At 48.8% G+C, this 23229-nt stretch overlaps 1 protein-coding gene across 4 annotated transcripts in view; it reads right to left on the bottom strand.

Annotated features, from left to right (window-relative positions):
- Window positions 1-23229, bottom strand: part of Prr5l (proline rich 5 like) — a 151125-nt gene that overhangs the window by 56310 nt on the left and 71586 nt on the right. For all 4 annotated transcript variants that reach the window (XM_045157583.1, XM_045157582.1, XM_045157581.1 and 1 more), the window contains exons 2-3: window positions 13078-13332; window positions 12535-12615 (exon numbers count right to left, since the gene is read on the bottom strand). In XM_045157583.1, coding sequence (XP_045013518.1) covers window positions 12535-12615; window positions 13078-13241 — 245 coding nt within the window. In that variant the 5' untranslated portion in view covers window positions 13242-13332. The remainder of the gene's footprint in view (window positions 1-12534; window positions 12616-13077; window positions 13333-23229) is intronic.

A 23229-nucleotide genomic window follows, 5' to 3' on the forward strand; every position in this document is an offset into this window, starting at 1 on the left:
AGATCAACTGACAGAGAATAGGAACCACACTAATTCTTCGACTCAAAGCAACTTACTAAAACCCTGCTATGTGCTAGACACAGTCCCAGATTCAAGAAGAAAGGATGAAGCAGCTCAGATGATGTTCTTCGAATCTCTAGGCCACTTTCTCACCGGGCACAGGAGGTTCACTCATCTGAAAGTTCAGATGTTCCTTGTTTTAAAAAACACTGGGGGCTGGAGGGATGGCTCAGTGGGAATCCCAAGTTCAGATCTCCAGCACCCACATAAAATGTTAGGCATGGTGGTGCTCCTTTAATGCCAACAATGAGGAGGTAGAGACAGGGACTCCCCGGAACTCACTGGCTAGATAGTCTGGCTCAATCGGTGAGCTTGAAGTTCAGGGAAAGACACTGTCTCAAAGGAGAAGGTGGACAGCAACTGAGGAAGTCCTCCAGCATCAACCTCTGGCCTCTACCCACACACATATAAGCACACATGCATAACCACAGAGGGAGAGAGAGAGAGAGAGAGGGAGAGAGAGCGAGCGAGTGAGCGAGCTGGGCGTGATGGCGCACACCTTTAATCCCAGTACTCGAGAGGCAGAGGTAGGAGGATTGCTGTGAGTTTGAGGTTACCCTAAGATGACATAGTGACTTCTGGGACAGCCTGAGCTAGAGTGAGAACCTAACTCGAAAAAGCACAAAGAGAGAGAGAGGAATAGAGAGAAACAAAGTAAACAGACAAAAATCAAGGCACCAGAGATTCACAGGTCAAGTCACAGCAGGACACACCCTCACTATAAGCTGCTCACTGTCCACCCATTTCATTTGTGGAGCACAGGAAAGGAGAGAAGGGCAGGTGGACGGCAGCTGGAGTCAAGGCTGTGGTGTGCAGTCATCTCCATGCATATGAGGTGTAAGTCTTGACCCCCCCAGTACCTAGGACTGGTTCCTGTGGGGCTCTGAGGTTCAAAATCCAGCCTTTTACTTTTCCCAGTCTCCCCTATGCTTTTCTTCCCTGGCAACAGAAACAGCAATTACTGTTGAAGCTAATTAACATAATAAGAAATAAGAACAAAATTGCTCCTAAGATGGATCCTTTATTTTTTCCAGGTCAAGTTTACTGAGCAATTTCTGGGTACCAGGCACTGTTACCCACAACATTTGTATTTCTGCACTTTCTCCTAAACAGTAACTTTAAAAGAACAGTAAGGCCGGGCGAGGCGGCACACACCTTTAATCCCAGCACTCAGGATGCAGAGGCAGGAGGATCGCTGTGAGTTTGAGGTCAGCCTGAGACTCCATAGTGAATTCCAGGTCAGCCTGGGCTATAGCTGGACCCTTCCTTGAAAAACCACCACCCATGACAAAGACAGCAACAAAAAGGAACAGCAAGAGCCCCGGTCTCCACACGCTAAAGATTAATGGCAGCGTCTTGTGGAGGGGTTTCCTAGGTCTGTCTGATCCTGACCTCGGCCCAAACCCAAGACAATGCATAGGTCCTTTCTACTTCCATTTCCTCCACTGGAATGTGGGGATAGGAAGAACGCCCAATGCAGAGGGTGACCGCAAGAGTAAAGTGAGTTAATCTTTTTCTAGAAAAGCTCCTTTCCAGTGGCATGATGATTCTACCAGGTCTTCACGAACTCTGAAGCTCACAGCCCTAAGGACCCTCTCGTGCTCCTCGGGATCTGATGGAGACAGGAGATAGCCAGACTAGCCTTGCTGAACCTCAGATTAAGAACTCAGGGAAACAGGGTGGACACAGAATTGGGAATGAGGCTGCTGGGACCGGAGGGTGACTCAAAGATAACCTTGTAACCCGGGCCACACCCACGCAACTCGTTTCACACTTCCAGGCTTTCATGCTGGCTTCTTTGAACACCAGAATTCTACTTAACAACTATACCACCACAAGCTCTGAGCCTGGAGGGGAGATTGGGGACTGAGTGATGGGAAGGACCATTGATGTGAGGGCAGCAAACAGAGAAACACCATGAAGTTCAGTCAGAAGCCAAAGGCAGTCGCAGTAGGCGAAAAAGAGGGAACCACTGACTGGTCTATGTTGTGATACCTTTCTCCCTCCCGGGCTGATCAGCTGAGCTGTCACTCTGTTCACAGGTCTTCCTCGGGTTCCACAGACCTGTGATCTCCTGCCTCAGCATCCTGCCCAGTCAGTAGCCACTCCTGAGGGCTTGCAGGAAAAAGCTGGATTCCTGCTGGCAGAAAGGGGCAGGGCAGAAGGGACTCAGAAGCCACCTTGCTCACAAGCTAGTCATCTTTACACACAGGGGAAAATGCAGGATAGCCAAGTCCCCCTAACTTGTCCCACTTTTATTCCTAGGTGACGTTAAGAGATGAGAAAGCCATTTAGGGGCAGGCATCACAGTTCAGGCAGAAGTCAGGAGAGGAAAAAAAAAGCCCAGTTAAATACTTGGCAAATTAGGTCACCCCAACTTCTCCTTATGTCCCCTTGTTGGACCTACCCAGAATGCCTCAAAATCCAGGAGTAGCAGGGCCCTCCAGAGGCTTGTGGCCAACCCATGTGACTGCTCCTTCCCCTAAAGATTCCCCACCTCACCGCTTCAACAGAACCTGCTTGGGGGAGGTGGACTTTCAAGTCGTTAACACATGAAAATGCCCCTTTCAAAGTCCTCTGGCCCGAGTACTGGGACTCATCAAGTACAATGCTACTGGTCTCTCTGTGTGCACCCCAGTGGGTGGTGGTGAGGATAATGAGGAACAAGGATAACCGACAATGACCATGCACTGGGTTTCTAACAGTGGCATGCGCTACAGGGAGCAGTTTGCACAGTTCACTGCAAATTCTCCAGGAGCCGCCCAGGCCAGGCGGGAGCTGGGCCCTTCTTTTGCCCCTGAGAGGTCGATGCACAGAGCAGCTCACATAAAGGTGGTTTCCCATGTCCATAGGAGCAGCCCAGGAAAAATCCCTCTAACGCCAGGAGCGAGGCTTCAGATTCCCTGGCTGGCTCGGTGCCAGTACTGGCAGGTCTGAACTTGCCAGAAAGGACAAGAACCTGGATATTTTTGGAGAGAAGACCAGATTTTTGAACAGTATGTAGGCCAACATACGGGCTGGCGGTGAAGGTTTCTGATTGCTACTTCCCTTTAGGCACCCTTCCTGTCCTTAAAGGCAAGTTCGCTGCTTAACCACAGTGCAAGGTGCCACTGTAAGATCAGGCAAAGCCTTCTGCACTTGAGAGATGGCCTCATCTTAGTTCCTCCCAAACTAAGGGCTTCAGAAGACAGTGTCCTCAGTGATCTCAAGACCTATCCATGCGCACTTGCCCAGGTACATCGGGCCTGGATGCGGGCCATCCCAGCTCTGTGGGGCTCTTGCACCTGCTGACAACACAGCCTGGGTTCAAATCCCAGCTCTGGCACCTAGCTAGAGTGAGTTAGTCCACTTCTGTGTGCCTATACTTCTTTATCCATAAGCGTACACACAGCCCTTAGAATGGGAACTACAGGCTCGGCAGTTGCCCGCTACAATTGCTGCCTCACGGAATCACGCCTCACACCGATGTCATCAGACGGCCTGTGATGGGACCCAAGCCTTTCTTCTCGTCACCCTGAAATGTCTCCTTTGGCTGTGGGTCCTGTCCACAGACTGAGAGAGGGAAAGCTGTGGTTGGATTCCCTCGGGGTTCAAGCAGTCAACTCCTCAGGAGGAGGTCTCACCTCAGAAAACAAGCTGGTTCAGGAAACTGTCTTTGAAGATCTCTGGCATTCCCTTTTCATCACCGCCTCCCTCCCCGGGAACAGAAACAGCATGGCTGGGGACAGAAGGAAAATGTGTATTTCCTGCCTCAGGCCAGCTACAGATAATTCATCTCTGGCTTCCAGAAGCTTCATCTCTGCACGTTTACTTCTGCAGAGAAAAGCTCTTCCCTGATAGCTGAGGGCACAGGGAGAGTGGCAGCCAGACAATCACGTCCTTGGCCTCCCAGCCCCCTGCTCATGCTTCTGATGTCCCACTTGGGAACCATTTCTGAACCAATTCGGATTCTGTGCCCATTCTTGGTACACCAGGATTCTGCCGTCAGCCCACTTCAAACATCCAAAAGGGGCTGCAGAGAAGACTCAGCGGGTGATGTGCTTGCCTCACAAGCGTGAGGACCTGTATTTGACCCCCAGTACCCACGTCAGACATGATGGTGCATGCTTGTAATCTCAGTGCTGAGGCGGCGGTGACAGAAAGGTCCCTGGGGCTCGCTGGGCCTAGCCTGATTGGTAAACTTCAGACTATTAATAGACGCTGTTTCAAAAAAAAAAAAAAAAAAAAAAGATGAGTGCCAGGCGTGGTGCCGCACGTCTTCAATCCCAGCACTTGGGAGGCAGAGGTAGGTGGATCACCGTGAGTTCGAGGCCACCCTGAAACTACACAGTGAATTTCAGGTCAGCCTGAGCTAGAGTGAGACCCTACCTTGGAAAACTAAAAAAAAAAAAGAAAGATGATGATTGTGGTGGTTTGATTCAGGTGTTTCCCATAAGTTTAGGTGTTCTGAATGCTAGTTTTCCAGGAGGCAGTGCATTGTTGGGAGTGGGCTTAAGGGTGTTATAGCCAGCTCCTCCTTGGCACACTCTCCTGTTCCTGTTGTCTACCTTATGTGGGCCAGGGGGTGATGGCCACTCTCTGCTCATGCCATCGTCTCCCCCTGCCATTGTGGAGCTTCCCCTCAAGCCTGTAAGCCAAAATAAACCTCTTTTATTTTTTTTTTCCCCCCACAAGCTGCTCTTGGTTGGGTGATTTCTACCAGCAATGTGAATCTGACTGCAACAATGATATTCCTGAAGATAACACCTGAGGGTGTCTTCTGACCTTCACAGGCACGCACACATGCTCAAGCGGTTGCACACACATACAGTCATGCATGCATGCACCCCCACACACACACAGGATGGTGACTGCCTGCCCAGGTTCCCTCTCTGCACTGCTGCCAGCCCTATGAAAGCAAGAACTGCCCATCTCAATGGCTGCCTAGAAAAGTGCTGAGGACATGGCAGAGCCCACCACAAACAAGGTTCACTAAGGGAAGAGGGGACCAATGCCCAACCAGTCAGGGGAAGCCCACTTCGCAGCCACACATTCTCACTAGATCAATAGTCGTTAGTCCTGACTGTCTCACTGTTCTAGCTCTTTCTGGCCACATACGAGTAGAAGAGCTGACGTTGAGGAAGAGTGTTTCACTTCACAGCTCAGCCACTCCTGCTTTGGAAGGCTCCTGAAACTCACACCTCAAAGGGAGACTTGGGCCTCTTGGTCCAAATGTGCCAATCAGGGGTGAGGCTGAGAAGGGGATTTGAATACCACACAGGAAGATGTCCAAGTTCAGACTGAAGCAGGGGAAGATAAAAATTCACAGGAGCCAGAAAGCACTCTCATGACTGGTGATTTGGCCAGAAATGTCATTTTCTTGCCTGTGGAAATACATTATCATATAACTCTAGAAAATATTTGGGTTTGGGGTGGGAGAGATTTCTCAGTGGTTGGAGTGCCTACTTGCAAAGCCCAACAACCTGGGTTTGATTCACCAGTACCCATGTAAAACCAGATGCACAAAGTAGTGTGTACATCTGGAATTTCTCTGTAGCACCTAGAAGCCCTTGTGTGCCCATCCTCTCTGTCTGTCTCTCTCTTCTCTCTCTGCCTGCAAATAAATACTTTATTTTATTTTATGTAATACACACACACACAGAGAGAGAGAGAGAGAGAGAGAGAGAGAGAGAGAGAGCCAGATAGAGAAAGGGAAAATGGGTGCACCAGGGCCTCTAGCCACTATAAACAAACTCCAGATGCTTGCAACCCCTTGTGCATCTGGTTTACATGGGTCCTGCCTTAACTGCTAAGCCATCTCTCCAGCCCAATAATTTTTTCTTTTGGTTTTTGAGGTAGGGTCTCACTCTAGCCCAGGCTGACCTGGAATTCACTCAGTATTCTCAGGTGGCCTTGAACTCATGGCGATCTTTCTAACTCTGACTCCCAACTGCTGGGATTAAAGGCATGAGTCACCATGCCTGGCTCAATAAAAATATTTCTTTAGAGCTGGAGATGGCTTAGTGGTTAAGCGCTTGCCTGTGAAGCCTAAGGACCCTGGTTCAAGGCTCGGTTCCCCAGGTCCCACGTTAGCCAGATGCACAAGGGGGCGCACGCGTCTGGAGTTCGTTTGCAGAAGCTGGAAGCCCTGGCGCGCACATTCTCTCTCTCTCCCTCTGTCTTTCTCCCTGTGTCTGTCGCTCTCAAATAAATAAATAAATAATAAACAAAAAAATATTTAAAAATTTTTTTTAATTTTAATTAATTTATTTATTTGAAAGTGACAGAGAAAGAGGCAGAGAGAAAGAGAGAGAGAGAAAGGGAGAGAGAATGGGCATGCCAAGGCCTCCAGCCATTGCAAACGAACTCCAGATGTGTGCGTCCCCTTGTGCATCTGGCTGATGTGGGTCCTGGGGAATCGAGCCTCGAACCAGAGTCCTTAGGCTTCACAGGCAAGCACTTAACTGCTAAGCCATGTCTGCAGCCCAATAAAAATATTTTTAACAAGAAAATATTCTAATTTGTGGTTTTCACATTGACAAACCTGGTATTTGAATTTTATGTGGGAGAAGGTGGACACTCTGTTTGGGGTAGGCTTATTCTTCAAGTATGGGAACACTTGTCTCTAAATTCAATACTGTGTGTTAGAACTGAACCACCCTGCAGCCAAAGTTCTTCCTTGCACATATTGCAAACGCTAACTGCTAAGATACAAACTATCTGTCTTAAAAGAAAGGGCTGATTTTTGTGATGACTGCCTTACAAGACCCAGCTACATCTAACATCTGGCTTCCTGGCCACCACTGCAAATGTCCACATTCACTGACTCCATGGTTAGAAAGGAGAGTGAGGGCCAGCTGGGATGGGTGACATGAGGGAGAGGATCCAGACTTCGACAGTGGACTGGATAACCATCAAAAACTTTTCTACCACTCGACTGAGTAGGAGGGAGAGCTGAGAGTCATTTCCTCATCGTCTCTTCTCTACAGAAGGAAGAAATGGCTGGCTCTCCTTGTAAGAACTCAGCTTCACCTAAACTTCAATTCTAAGCACAATCTCTGAGTAGCCCATCCAGCTATCCAGTTACAAGTGAGCTCACTTCACTCAACTTGCTGGGCAAACCTTTATTTTATGCTGTCCTATCTGCGGGACCGCTCATCATACTGCCCTATGCTCTAGTGACGTCTTTTAGCACCTCAGTAATCTCATCACGGTAGAATCCCAAACATTTATTACACATTTTCTTTGTACCAGTTCTTTTTTAAAACTTATTTTATTTATTTATTTTAGAGCAACAGAGAGAGAGAGAAGAGAGAGAGAGAGAGAATGGGAGTGCCAGGGCCTTTAGCCACTGCAAACAAACTCCAGATGCGTGCGTCCCCTTGTGCATCTGGCTAACGTGGGTCCTGGGGAATGGAGCCTCGAACCGGGGTCCTTAGGCTTCACAGGCAAGTGCTTAACTGCTAAGCCAACTCTCCAGCCCTATAATTTATTTTATTTATTTGAGAGAGAGAAAGAAGGGGGGGGGGGAGAAAGCGAGAGATATTATGGGCACACCAAGGCCTTCAGCCACTGCAAAGAACTACAGATGCATGTGCCAACTTGTGCAACTGGCTAACATGGGCCCTGGGGAATCAAACTGAGGTCCGTTGGCTTTGCAGGCAAATGCCTTAACCACTAAGCCATCTCTCCAGTCCCTGTACTAGATCTTGTCCTAAGGACAAACACCTACATGCTATCACAATCCTACTAACTATTATAGGGCAGATGGTATTATTACTGGCCTAATTTTACAAAAAGAAAAAAGAAACAGACTCAGGAAAATGAAGCAACTTGCCCAGGCTCACAGGGCTCAAGTGTCTGGATGCAGAAGTGGGTCTCGTAAGTGCAAACATTTTACGGAGTCTGGCACAGAAGACTGTCACATAGTAAGACTGTCACAGCTGACTGAACAATGAGCTTAGGGAGAACTTAGCTTCCCTCCCTCCACTTCTTGCCAACATTCCTGCTCTCCTGTGCTATGTGCCCTCAATCCTGGGGGTTTACAGATCTACTCTATGTCTTCCAAAAGGAGAAAGAAGAGGAAATTCAAAATGTGGTATCCATTAGGAGATGTCCAGACCAGCGTGTCTGTGTCAGTCATGTGGGACACAGAGTGGCTGTGTTAGGTTCAGCAAAGGAACTTAACAGATGTGCACACGAGTGGGTTGGCTTGCTTTATGCAATTTGAAGTGTCTAGCTCATACATCTGCCTGCTACACACTTCATATTCCTAGATGCACTCCAAGCCTCAGCAGTATCTCCCCTCCAGACACTGCGCTCTAGAAGCCAGAGGATAAAAGGCCGAAAGACAAGTGGAGTTCAAGTTCTGGTTTCTCGAAGTCATGGCAGAGTCTAGGTTCAAATCACATCGGAGCGAGTCGTTTCAAACCCTAACCATCTGTAGTTTCCACCGGTGAGAAAATCGATGAAGCTACTAAGCGAGGAACTGGAAGAAGGTCTGGAGGATGCTCTCCCTCAGAGGGAGTGAGAATCCGCTCGCAGGAAGAGAGGGGCCCCCGAGGTCCTTTGAAAGGCATGAGGGCAGGACCATCAACTTGCATCCTCTAATGGAAGACTTTCTCTACAGATACCACAACAGCATGCAAAGAGTCCGAGTGTTGCTATGGGCTTACCCGTGTCTTCCCCAGTTCCTGTGTCTAAGCCTCTAACCCTCAGGGTGACAGTATTGGAGGTGGGACCTTTGGAGGGTGATTAGGTTCAGATGGGGTTTGAGAGTGGGGTCCTCAAGATGGGTTAGTGTCCTTATAAGGGACACTAGAGAGCTGGCTCTCCCCAGCGGCCCGCTCTCTTGCATGCACAAAAGAGAGAACATGAGCTCACAGTGAGGTAGTGACCATCAAGCCAGTGGGCCAGAACCTTGATCTTGGATTTCTAGGCTGCCGAATGTAAGGGAATCCATGTGTGTTGTTTATAAATACCAGTGTGTGGTATTTGATATAGCAGCTCAAGGAGATCCATACAGGTGTCAGGTAGGAGTTTACATCCCGAATCCAGCTTTATGGCTGTGTCACCTCAGGCAAATTACCAGTTAGGTAGTTATTCTTATCCACAGTTTTTTTCACATGTAAAATAGGCATAACCAAGGGGCAGAGGTGTGGGTAAATGTGAGTTGTCTAATGCTGCCTGGGACCCAACCTTCCCAGCAGCAATACCTCCCCTCACCCTATGGCCAATCTTGGAAACAGGTAGCTTGTTGGCCATACTGAGACCACAGATGTGTATTGTTTGGCCTGCATCAATATTTGGAGAGATTTGGATTCTTTTCCAGCATCTGGAAGTCAAATAAATCAATTTGGGCTGGGGAGATGGCTTAGCTGTTAAGGCACTTGCTAGCTAAGCCAAAGGACCCAGGTTCTCTTCCCCAGCACCCACATAAAGCCAGATGCACAAGGTGGCACATATAACTGGAATTTGTTTGGAATGGCTGGAGGCCATGGTATGCCCATTCTCTCTCTCTTTCTCTCTCTCTCAAATAAATAAACAAGTAAATATATTTTTTTAAAAAAGTCAAATACATCAATTAAAAAAGATAACATACTAAGTGTAGTGGTGCATACCTTTAAAACCAGAACTCAGGAGGCAAAGGTAGGAGGATCACTATGAGTTTGAGGTCAGCCTAGGACTACAGAGTGAGTTCCAGGTCAGCTTGGGCTAGAATGAGACCCTACCTTGAGTTGAATCCCCCTACAAAAAAATAATTTAAAAATTATTTATTTGACAGAGAGGAAGAGAGAGAGAGACAGAGAGACAGAGAATGAGAATGGGTGCGCTAGGGCCTCCAGCTGCTGCAAATGAACTCCAGATGCATGTGCCACCTTGTGCATCTGGCTTACGTGGATTCTGGGGAATCGATCCTGCATCCTTTGGCTTTGAAGGCAAACGCCTTAACTGCTAAGCCATCCCTCCAGCCCCAAACCATTTTTTTTCTTCTAATTTTAAAAATTAAAAAAAGAAACAAAAAATAAAAGCCAGACAATAAAAATCCTGACTTCTGATTCCTCGTGGGAAGTAAGTCAATGGATCACCCTTCTGACAACATGAATAATCCTCTTGACAAAGGCTGGGTGCTTCTCTGTACACCCCAGGGTCAGCTACACCACTTAGAAGCCCCGCTAGGCATCTGATGGCTTCTCGCTCAGCGGTCCCTGAGCTGTACAGAGGTTAGCCTGTGCTTTCCCAGCTGCCCACAAAGAACTTTGAAGTACAACTTCAGGATCTGTCTCCCGACGTGAGGAACAATTAGCACATTCCTGAGGCGCTGGTTTATTTATTTATGCTTCCTAAAGATCCTCCCAGGAAGGCCAGGCTCTTAAGTTGAGCTTGTACAGCTTGGGAGCTGGTGACCTGGCTTTGCCTCTCACACCTGACCTTGGGACCTCACTTTCCTCCCCTGTAAAATGAGACCTTGCACTGCATGAACTGTTTTGTCTCCATATTTATGTAATTATGACATGAAACTCAAGTATGTGGGTAGAAATGTAACACCAGTCTGTTTACTTATGGGAACTTACAGGTTATAATGAAAGCAGAGATCTTAAATAACCCTGCTGACCCAACACAGGCCTTAACTCAATGTAAATAGGACCTGAACAATGGCTTGTTTATTGTTCATCTCAGTGCAGGGTTGAGTCTTTATCCTAGCCATTTCTGCACTTGAAAGCCCCAGAATGGATTGCGCATCAGAGCGTTACAGGACTAGACCGTTCGATCCCCTAGCCCAGCAGACCGCGCGCTCAGCCTTGCCCTCTGCCTTCACGTCACCAAGACATACACCCAACTGCACCATTACCGCCTTCAGCACTCATGGACTCAGGTCTTCTTATTTGTTTACTGCGCCCACAGGACATTTGTACCTGCAGTTTCTACTGCCTGGAGCCCTGGTACCTACTGAATTCAAACTGATGCTCAGATCACAGAGTAAGCATCGCCTGTGGCCTCCATGACAAGACCGAGTCACATCAGCATGCTTGCACCATATTCCCTGTGTTGTAACATGCTTCCATGGTATATGTTTGAGGAGCTGACTGATGGTCATCTTCCCAGCTGAACATAAATACTAGGAGAGCTGGCGGGGGGTGGGGGGGTGTAGTTCGGTTGGCAGAGGGCTTGCTTAGCATGCACGAAGCCCTGGGTTTGATCCCTAGCACTGCATCTACTGGGTTGTGGTAGCACATGCCACTGGGAGAGGTGGAGTCAGGCAGATTGGTATACTGGTCATCCTCAGCTACAAAGCCAGTTCTAGGCCAGCCTGTGCTATATGAGACCCTCCTGTCCCCAAAACAAAATCAACAACAACAAAAAACAGCAGTCCAGGGTTCTCACCTGTGTGCTGATGACCATCAAAAGAGTGTTCAATGGGTGGAGAGATGGCTCACTGGTTAAGGTGCTTGCCTGCAAAGCCTAATGACCCTGGTAGGATTCTCTAGTACCCACATAAAGCCAGATGCACAAAGTGGCGTATGCATCTGGAGTTCATTTGCAGTGGCTAGAAGTCCTGGTATGCGTGTTCTCTCTTTCCCCCTCTGTCTCTTTCTCTCCTTGTAAATAAATAAAAATTTATTTATTTCCTTTTTTAAAAATTTTTTTTTTGTTTATTTATTTGAGAGCGACAGACAGACAGAGAAAGAGGGGGAGAAAGAGAGAGAGAGAAAGAATGGGCACGCCAGGGCTTCCAGCCACTGCAAACCAACTCCAGATGCATGCCCCCCCTTGTGCATCTGGCTAACGTGGGTCCTGGGGAATCGAGCCTCGAACCGGGGTCCTCAAGCTTCACAGGCAAGCGCTTAACCGCTAAGCCATCTCTCCAGCCCTAAAAATTTATTCTTAAAAAGCTACTCAACTATTTGTTTCTAAGTCTCTTACTAATAGCAATAAATCCCAAGCTGGTTGCATCCAAAAAGTCGTATCGCCTAATACAGTTCCTGATGGTTAAGCTGAGCACAATGTTGACAGAATCACTGTCAGCTACTGTCCACCAGACTACGTCCCCACCCCAAAATGCATTAAGTATGTGGATGAATGGGTGTGGTCACTCAGGATCAGAAGTCTAGGTGGGTAACTAACAGCCACAAGAACAACTTAATAGTTGACAGGAGGAGCAATAGGAATCCAGCAAGGGAAAAAAAGAAAGAAAGAGAGAGAGAGAGAGAGAGAGAGAGAGAGAGAGAGAGAGAGAGAAAGAAGAGAAGAGAAGAGAAGAGAAGAGAAGAGAAGAGAAGAGAAGAGGAAAGGAAAGGAAAGGAAAGGAAAGGAAAGGAAAGGAAAGGAAAGGAAAGAAAAGAAAAGAAAAGAAAAGAAAAGAAAAGAAAAGAAAAGAAAAGAAAAGAAAAGGAGAGAAATCTTAAGCCTCCTGGTGGGACAGCCCCTCGGACCCCTCCACACTAGTGGGAACACATGAGAAATGGCACTGATCCTAGCTAGCCTCAGACATACCTGATGTTTTCATTCAGTGCATAGAGCTCGTTGCTTTGTAAGCCGCCCCCTTTGAAAACATTGATCACAGCAGTCTGGACGCTGCAGGGCAACAGAAACACACATCCTGGTTAAAAGCCCGGCCTCCCGGGCCATTTCCACAAACAACCCCAAGGGAGGGTGAAGGTCATGGAGGGATAGGAAGCCCAGGGCACGCACATGGCCAAGCCTTCTCTCCCTGGGACCCAGCCTTTCCCAAAGGCCTCAGCTGTAGTCCCCGCTCTCTTGCAGGCCACAGGGGGTGCCATCCTCTCCTTACTCACTGCCCCACTGGCAAGCAGCAGAGCAGTTTCCCAAGAGCTGTACCACGAGCCCAAAAGGCATTTACTGCGGGCAGGAGCTGACCCTGCCTGGGTTCTTCCACTACAGAATTTGCAAGCAAAGTTCAGCAGACTCGGGTGGCAGAAATGTTCCTGTGTTCACCTCAGCCTTCCTGAGCATTGATCCCAGAAGTGGTGGGGAGCCCGGGCCCCGCGCTAGGCTCTTCAGCCCCACGTGCCCTACCTGTTCCAGGTCGAGTTGGAGCTCAGCTGCAGAGCCTGCCGGGCGGCCTGGAAGCGGGGCAGCTCGCTGAGCACCGGGGAGCTCATGAAGCGGGGTCTGGGCCTGCGGAAGGAGCCCATCTTGTGGGACTCGGTGGGCAGAAGTGGAGAGAGGCCTCGGGTCATAAGTCTAGGTGAGGGTTCAGACGTGCCTCTAGGACGGGAAGGTTTGGGAAGGGTTTCTCCTGGAGCTGGAAACCGCACGGCCAGCCAATACCTGAAAAGAGATGCAGGCTTTAGTGAGGACCCAGTGGAGCGCGCTTTGTCTCAGAAGATTCCAGCTGGGATTTTCTAGGCCTGAATGATCCTAAAACCAAGGGTGAGACTCAGCAGGAATTTCTATACCCTCAAGGTTTCTTTTTGGTCTTAATCATGTGATCACCCCAGAGTAGGCCGGAAAGATGGATTTTGTTTTTGTTTATGTTTTTGTTCTTTTTGGGTTTTCAAGGTAGATTGTCTCTCTGTAGCCCAGGCAGACCTTGAATTCACTATGTAGTCTCTGGGTGGCCTTGAACTCACAGTGATCATCCTGCTTCTGCCTCCTTAGTGCTGGGATTAAAGGTGTGTGCCACCACGCCCGGATTACAGATGCCGTTTTTACTGGCTACTTTTTGGTCGTGTTGCCAGAGCTTACAGCATGCCAGACAAGTACTTTACCCAAGACAGAACTCTTTTCTGCATGTGTGCGTATGCATGTATGTGTATACCGTGCATATGCGTGCTTGTGCATGTGGAGGAAAGAGGTCTTGGTCTTCCTTCATTGTTCTCCACTGTGTTTTCTTGAGCCAGAGTCTGTTACTGAACCCAGAGCTCATGAATTCAGCTAGCTAAGCTGGCCAGCGAGCCCTAGGGACCCTCCTGGTTTTGCCTCCCCAGCACTGGGCTTATAGGCATGCATCACCATATCTGGCATTTTTATGTGGGTCCTGAGTAGGTTCTCAGGCTTCTATAGCAGGCACCCATGTAGATACTCTCCAGTCCTGAGAGACAGCCTTGGAGAGTGCTTCAAGGAGAGCGTGGTAGCTCCTTGCCCTGGCACTGTGTCCCGCCCATCCAGGGGTCACTCGGTGCATCCCAGAACCTCAGTGCTTCTTCTCTCAGGCACATCTCGCCATCCCTCACCTGCCGGATGTTCATTCAGTCCATCAGGACATACTCACTAGGAGTCAGATGTGTGTTAATCCTTATAACACAGAACACCAAAGGCTCTGAGGCCCATACTCTGTGGTAAAGAAAACTGACTACTCAGGAACGGGCTCATACAATATCTGCCAGGCCTCTGTATTGCATGTTCCAGGCACCCAGGGCTCTGATACGATGTGTTGGCCATGGGGTCATGGGCTTGTCTCATGATCCTGCCCCAAGCCCTATTTTGTGTCCTGCTTGATCCATTTCCCAGGCTTCTGATCTGAACTACTGCTCTCATTTACGCAGAATTCTCTTCCTTTTCCCTCTCTGCTTATCTAAATCTGACTTACGCCACAGGGCTGTGCTCAAGAATCCTGTTACTGAGCAGGGCGTGGTAGGGAGGACCTGTCATCCCATCTACTCAGAAGGCTGAGGCCAGAGAACAAACTCAAGATGGCACCTGGGCTACACAGTGAGCTCAGGGCTAACTAAGGAAATCTAGTGTGACCTTGTTTCAAGATAAAAAGTAAAAAGAACGGAAGAAACAAACACACAGGGGGCCGAGATTCGGTATTTGCTACACAAGCTAACGCTCCAACTTCAAGTCCCCAATGCCCACGTAAAAATGCCAGGTACGGTGGCTTGTACCTGGAATCCCAGTACTGGGAAAGTGAAGACAAATGGATCCCTAGGGTATACTGGCTACCTAGTCGTCTTGCCAAAATACCTAGTGAGCTCTAGGGTCAGCGAGAGACCTGTCTCAAAAAATGAGGTGGTGAGCCGGGCGTGGTGGTGCACGCCTTTAATCCCAGCACTTGGGAGGTAGAGGTAAGAGGATCGCTGTGAGTTCGAGGCCACCCTGAGACTATGTAGTGAATTCCAGGTCAGCCTGAGCTAGAGTGAGACCCTACCTTGGAAAACCAAAAAAAAAAAAAAGAGGTGGAGAGTGACTGAGGCAGACACCCAACATTGACAACTCTGGCCTCTGCATGCACACTTACACATATGCATGAACACCCATACGACCCCCCCCCAAAAAAAAACCATTGTTCTTTGTAGCAAATCACGAGTTGCTTTATGGTTTTGTAAAGAACATGAGTTCAAGTCTAACTCAGCACCTCCCAAATTGTGAGACCTTGTCCAGACTGAGTGTAATGTCGTCATATGTAACACTAACTTCAGGGGACTACCGAGGGATGGAATGAGTTCACCCGACATGCCCATCAGAATGGCACACCCAGAGGCCTGCGGGGCTGCTTAGCTCCCTTCCGGTCTCTTCTCATCTCAGTACCTTTGGCCCTATCATTTCAGTCTCTTATGCTGACCTTACAGAAAACACCCCACGGTTATACCTGAAGGCACTTTCCCCTGGAGGGCTTGGTAGATTTAGCCCTGCCACCTGTCACCAAGTAACTCACTTAAGTTCCAGAAGCCACATGAAGAAAGGAAAAGAGAGTCCAGGCCGAGCACAGGCGTCGGCCTGCAGCTTAGCAGGGAGAACGTTCCACAGTCTCAGCTGCAGCGTTTGCAGGAGCAAGAACAGAGGAACCAACTCCAACTTCGACACACGGCGGGGGTCAACAGAGGCGTGACGCCCCAGGAACAAGCCCCAAGGCCATCCAGCCCATTGGCAGGGCACAGAGTGCTGGTGGTTGGCTACTGGCAATGGGGCGTGGGTCCACGGACTCAAGACCAAGGGGCAACACAGGAACGGCCTGTCCCATCTTGAAACTTTTCTGAAGGGAACCAGACTTGCACGCCAGTTTCTTCCACAGCCTTTGCTCCTGTTCTGTGCCCACAGAGTGAACCAAGAGTTCCTAAAATTCATCCGGCATGCTACGCGAGTTGTAATAGGTCTGCTGCATTTCAGGGTCTCAGCAACTTCCCAAGTGCCACAGAGTTTGGGAAGATCTATGCACACAGGCGAACGAAGTGAAGACCAGAGGAAGCCATGGATTTCCTCGGCGTCCTGACACTGGCTGGCTTGGGGGCGAGGGGAGGGTTGCTTGCTAGTAAAACTCCCCGGGCTGAGACAGGATCCATTCTGCTGTCCTGCTTTTAAAAGGCCTGTGAACTGCGACCCGACTGTAATTACAGGATATTAACTCGCTTTACAAGGATGTTAAACTGGAGAGGATGGAGCTGTTTCCCACTCCATGGCACCGGCTCAGGGAAGCTGCAAACCCAACAGGGTGCATTGTTGGGGGCGTTTGCCTTGCCTTCCTGGGCAAACACTCACCTGTTTTGCTGGGACGCAGTGGATGTGGGGAAGGTTCTGTTCCTCTACTGCGCAGCTAACAGTCTGTCCATGCTTCCAACCTGCCTCAGGATCTGGCAATTCACTGGGGCGGCCCCAGCCCCATGACACCCTCTTAAACACGGGTAGTTTTCAGCCCAAAGGGCAATAAACGCAGCATAGACATCTTGAGTCAGAGGTCATCTCACCCATTGAGGTGTTTTCTCTGACGGCCTTTCACCTCCACATTTTGTCCCTGTCACATGCTGACAGGCCAGAGAGTCTGTGATCGGCTCGGCTCCTGCTCATGACAGCTGAGTGGTCCAGAGCCCCACGGGAGGAAGAGATGAGGCGCAGCGACAAGAATGGCTCCACACCCTGTGCACACCTGCTGAGGTGCTGCTGGCCCCTGGGGCATAAGCTTGTCCTGACCCAAATATGATGAGTCAGAAAATGCCGAGAACAGACAGGGCCCCAGAATGAAGTCATTTACAGCTGACAAAAGTGGCACAACAGAGAAAGGAAATTTCTCCCAAGGTCCATGAGGTGGGAGAGTCAAGGCTGTGGAGAACTTTATCCCCCCAATGCTTATACCCTGGGAAGTTCTGCAGCCCCATGGAGGCCATTCTGTAATAGCCCTGAAGACAGGCATGAGGTTTCCTCACTGCTGAATCCACACGCCTAAGCTCACTGCTCAAAATAAAAGTGAAGATGAAGATGGAAAAGGCACTGGCTGCCTGCCTGAGATGGTGCCAGGCACTGTCATAAAGGTGTACTTGCCCAGCCTTCACAAAATGCCATTCCGAGTCAGAAACATTAAGTGATCCACTGGAGGTCACACACAGCTAGTAAGAGGCAAATCATTGGTTGTGCCAGGGTTAGCTTAACTCCACAGCCCATTTCCACTTGGTCAAGCTACCATGCCAGAAAACCAGAATCAACGCTACTGAGTTACTCAGAAATGTCAGTCACAAGATTTCCTATGAAAATACAAGTGTCATGACCCTGAGATAAATAAACTAGCCAGAAGAGTTCTGTGGCCACATCGGACAGGGACAGTGTGGGGGAAGGAAAAAGCCTTCAGAAACATACACTTCCCTAGCTAGAGAGCCACCCTGAGGAGCTTGGTGACCTCAGGAACATCACTTGATCTCTTAATTTTCTTCCACGTAAAATGAGTCCCTCAGAGTTACAAGAGGATTCAAAGAGTAAATATTTGTAAAGCAAGTGCAATAAAGTGCTAACAAGTAAATAAAATAATACTGTTCTTATTGTTTCTAGATCCCCAGACATGACTGCAGTGGGAAACACAGCAACACTTCCCTCTTCTTCCCGTGGCTTCCTGCAGCATCTGAATGCTTTGCCTTGGAGCGCAAAAAGGCCTTAGAGCCACCCTGCACTGGTATTATCACAGCAGCTGATTTTGCTTCTCTGGCCTCTGGTGATTCGCAACTTAAATATCTGTATCAGGTGGACAGAGGGAGGATTCCATCACAAATGAAGAGACTAAGTCAACAGAGTGAGTTGGCCAAGGCTAAGGAGCAGTTAGTGTGGGTGGCTCTGCCTCCAGTCTAGCCTCATGAGATGCCAACCAGATGATTCTTCTAGTCTTCTTTTTTCCTTAAATGTTTCAAAATGCTCTCATAGGGCTAGAGAGATGGCTTAGCAGTTAAGGTGCCTGCCTACAAAGCCAAAGAACACAGGTCCAATTCCCCAGGACCCACGTAAGCCAGATGCACAAGGTGGCACATATGTCTAGAGTTCATTTGCAGTGGCTGGAGGCCCTGGTGTGCCCATTCTCTATCTGCCTCTCTCTCTCAAATAAATAAAAATAAACTTTAAAAAATGCTCTCACACTGGGCTTGGTGGCACATACCTTTAATCCCAGCACTCGAGAGGCAGAGGTAGGTGGATGGCTGTGAGTTCAAGGCCACCCTAAGACTACATAGTGAATTCCAGGTCAGCCTGGACCACAGTGAGACCCCTACCTCTAACCCCCCCCCCAAAAAAAAAAGAAAAAGAAGAAAGAAAACACTCAGGCTGGCAAGATGGCTCAGCCAATTAAGTATGTGCCTCACCAGCATAAGGACCTGAGTTTGGATCTCTAAAACCCATTCAAAGCCAGAGGCAATAGCATGGCATCTGTGATGCCAGTGTGCCCAAGGGAAGCAGGGCGATGGAGACCACAGAATTCCCAGAAGACTAGCCAACAAGCCAGCCTGGCAAAGCAGCAGTAAACAACCAAGAGACTCTGTCTCCAACCCCTGGGCACGTGTTCCATAGCATGCACCTATGCTCACCTACGCATACGCACACATTATACCCCCTCCAAAAACACAGACGTGGTAGCATGCATTGTCGTCCCCTCGTTGAAGAGAGGGAAATAGGGGCATCCCCGGGGCTTGCTGGCCAGCCAGTCTAGCGTAGCCATCTTGGTGAGTTCCAGGCCCAGGGAGAGTTCTTGTCTCAAAAAAGGTGGATGGGGGCTGAAGGGATAGTTTAGTGGTTAAGGTGCTTGCCTGCAAAGCCAAAGGACCCAGGTTCTATTCCCCTGGTCCCACGTTAGCTAGATGCACAGGGAAGGGGGTGCATGCGGTGGCTGGAGGCCCTGGTGTGCCCATTCTCTCTCTTCCTCTCTCCCTCTTCTCTGTCAAACAAATAAATAAAAATTTTCTAGAAAGGAGGATGGTGTTCCTAAGGAACAATAGCCAAAGTTGTCCCCTGGCCCAATACGCACATGAGACACATGTGCATAACGTGCCTACGTGCACACATGCACTTGCAGACACATATGCACACACACACGTATCCAAAAAAAATGCAAACCTTCACCTGTGTCTGCAACAGAAAGCAAACGACTTTCCTGGCAGAGCGCTACGAGGCAGGGCTGAGAAGACGGGCCTGTTCTGCACACGCACGCTCTACTTGGGCTATAGCCACTGAACACAACATGCAGGCATGAGCACCTGAGGAACTTAAACTTCATTTAACTTTTTTTTTTTTCCCAAGATACGGTCTTACTCTAGCCTATGCTGAACTGGAATTCACTTCATAGTCTCAGGGTACCCTCGAACTCACAGCGATCCTCCTACCTCTGCCTCCTGAGTGCTGGGATTAAAGGCATGCACCACCAGGCTTAGTTTATTTAACTTTTATTATTATTATTATTTTTTAAGTAGGGTTTCACTCTAGTCCAGGCTGACCTGGAATTCACTATGTAGTCTCAGGGTGGCCTCAAACTCATGGCAATCCTCCTACCTCAGCCTCCCAAGTGCTGGGTTTAAAGGTGTGTGCTACCACGCCTGGCTATATTCATTTATTTTTGAGAGACAGACAGAAAGAGAGAGAAAAATGCAGAGAGAATGAGAGAATGGGCACGCTAGGGTCTTTCAGCCTCTGTGAATGAACTCCAGACGTGTGCACCCTTGGTGTGCATGTGTGACATTGCACGCTTGTGTCACTTTTGTGTCTGGCTACTACGTGGGATCTGGAGATTCAAATGAGCATTCTTAGGCTTCACAGGCAAGCGTCTTAGCTGCTAAGCCATCTTGCTAGCCCTTATTTAACTTTTAATAGCCACAGTATTTCGATAAGAACAGAGCAACCTTTTCTTTCCTTCTAATATGCCTCTGGCATCTTCTCGTGTCATTTGATATTGATCTTCTTTATGATTTGGAAAGGTAGCTCAAAGGATTCCAGGTTTCTGTGAACTGCAAATAAGCCTATCTGCGAGTCCAGGGGTTGGGAGAGATGATTTCCAGAAAGGCACAGGAAATGCTTCATAAATGCTTCCTGTTGTTTATCTGTATCTGCTGATACTATGTAACAAACTGCCAGAGGCTGGGTGGTTTACGTGACAGCAGTGTACAAGGCATAGGTGGTTGGTTTCTCCCCAGACCTTTCTCCTTGGTTTGCAGACGACCACCGTCTTGGTAAGTCTTCCCTTGGGGCTCTTATGCTGTATCGCTGAACCCGAATAGCCTCTTCTTATAAGGACGCTAATGGGATTGTGGTCGTCTCACTCAAGCGCCTTCATGTTAACGCAGTCGCCTCTCTACAGGCCCTCTCTCTGAGCGTGACCGGATCTGTGGTCATGGCTAAGGCTATGGACAAGAGTAGACGGGTGCACTAAGGGTACATGCAAATGAATTCCACTAAGGCTCCAGCTTTGACTTTGAAAGGGGAAGTAGAATCATGGCACAACAGCTTAAAATAAAGAAGTGGGTGGCTGGTGATGACTCGAGGCTTCCAGGAAAAAGTCACTTAGAGTGTAAATAAGCCATGCTGTCTGATGTGATCTCCCGGAACAAAGTGAGACCAGTTCACAAGAGGACAGGAGCGACAGCCCATTTCACATGCTCTGCAGCTCCTTCCCTGGTCCTGAACACAGTGGAGATGCCGCTTCCTCTGCTGCTCAGGATTACAATACTCATCCACCTCCACACACCCCATGGGACCCATCCTCTGAATTCAGCCATAGCAACCTTTGTAACGACGTGGTGATGACAGTAATGCTTACTGGGTGGTCACCGGGTGGATGGCACTTGCCGTGCACGTGGCTGTGTTTCCAAAATGGACTGAGGGTGCGATGACATTTAGGACATGAAACTATACCTGCCCCCAGGTTTACTAACTCAATCAATACATATCATATATTTCAGGCTGTAGGTAGCACTCAGAAATCCATGAAAGTGCCTGTGTCTGACCCTCAGCCCAGCAGGAGTCAGGGGCTGTTACCAACCTCATCACAGAGGTGCCACGTGATTAACTTGGTCACATGCTTATGACAGAGCATACTGGGACACGAGTACACCACTCACTTCACTGTCACCTCAGCGCCTTCAAAGGCTCCCTTCAGTTCTGATAACAAATCCCGGACCCCATCCTCACAGGCACCTCCTGTCACTCTGCATGCCAGCTCAGCAGCGTGCATCACTTCCACTACCTCCTCTTCCCTGCCCCAGAACCTTCACACAGGGTGTGCCCTCTGCACGAACTATGTCCCACCAAGTTTTCCATGCTCATCTGTATCATCCACCCTTCAGTGACTCAGAGCAGCCTTCCTTTCCCCTTATCCCTTAGCTAGTTCTCATGACCCATGAAGGGCATCCTCCTTACTGCCTCAGTCATCTGATCACAACTGACCTCACTGAGGTCATGGCTGCACATGCCCTATAACCCCAGCGCTGAGGTGGGCAGAGACAGGAGGATTGCTGAGGCTCCCTCACTAGCCAATATAACCAAGGAATGGGGGATGTTCAGGGTTAGTGAGACTTTCCAGGGAAACAAGGCAGAGGAGTGATAGAGGAGAGCATGAACTATCTTCCTCTGGTGGCCTCACTATACACGTCTGTGATGGCTGATTATCAACTTGACTAGAATCTCCTGTGAAGGATTATCTAGATATACATGGGGCAGACACACTGTGATGGCTGATTATCAATTTGACTAGAATCTCCTGTGAAGGATTTTCTAGATCAGATTAGTCTCTGTGCTTGCCTGTGAGGGATCATCTTGCTTGGGTCAATTGAGATGGGAAGATTCACCTTAACTGTGGGGTGGCACCACTCCATAGGCCAGGGTGCTGGACTGCATGAAAAGGGGACAGCTGAGCACAAGCACTTCTTGCTCTGTCCTTCTGACTGAGGATGCCATGGGGGCAGCTGCCCTCCTCCTACTGATGCCATGCCTTTCCTGCCATGAGGGACTGTATTTCCTCAAACTGTAAACCGGGATATAAACTCCTTCCTCCCTTAAGTTGCTTCTGGTGAGGTACTTGTTCATGGCAATGGGAAATAACAGATACACACATGCAAACACCGCAAGCACACACTACACATCCACTCACGTGCCCGAAGTCTAGTTAAAATGGTATCACTGAGCTTACAGTCTGCCACAGAGTAGGGCACTAAAAAGTTATAGCTGGTTTGAAGGTTCTTTTTTTTTTTTTTTTAATATATTTATTTATTTGAGAGAGAGAGAATGGGTGCACCAGGGCCTCCAGCCACTGCAAACAAACTCCAGATGTGTGTGTGTCCCCTTGCGCATCTGGTTTATGTGGATGCTGGGGAATCGAACCTGCGTCCTTTGGCTTTGTAGGCAAGTGCCTTAATCGCTAAGCCATCGCTCCAGCCTGGTTTGAAGGTTCATATTCAGCAGTATGTTCTTCACAAAACCCTCCTGGGCTGTGAAAGGTGACTTGTTGGCAGGTTGTGGGGAGGCAGGAACCAACCAACCAACCACACACATACTGAAGGGAGAACCACTGGGGGCCATAGCCATGGAGGGAAATTTGACAAGAGCTACCAAAATGACCAAGGCTGTACACTCTGACTCAGCAAGTATACTTCTAGGAATCTTAACTCCCATACATCAAGTGGCTTATGATAGGCATAAGGGTCTTTACTGCAGCCTTCTTCATGGAAACCAATGGCTGGAAATAACCCACACGCTCACCAACAGAAGGCCAGACATGTGTCTGAACAGCATACCACCCTCCAAGAAGAGGAGACACTTCCTGTGTGCTAATGGACGCCATATAGCGAGGCCCAGAAGGGACAGGGACTGGACACGTATATTATGCTGCTATCTACATAGAATAGTGGAAATGAACACTTTCCTATTGCTCTGCAGGTGCATAAAGTGTCTGGAACTGCGAACTAGAAATAATAATGCTGGTTTACCCGAGGGCCAGTGGCTGATATTATAGCAGAGGAAGTCTTCTCTACATCCCCTCTGTGCCTTCCAAAT

The sequence above is a fragment of the Jaculus jaculus genome, chromosome 8 (genome assembly GCF_020740685.1).
Source record: "Jaculus jaculus isolate mJacJac1 chromosome 8, mJacJac1.mat.Y.cur, whole genome shotgun sequence".
Lineage (NCBI taxonomy): Eukaryota > Metazoa > Chordata > Mammalia > Rodentia > Dipodidae > Jaculus > Jaculus jaculus.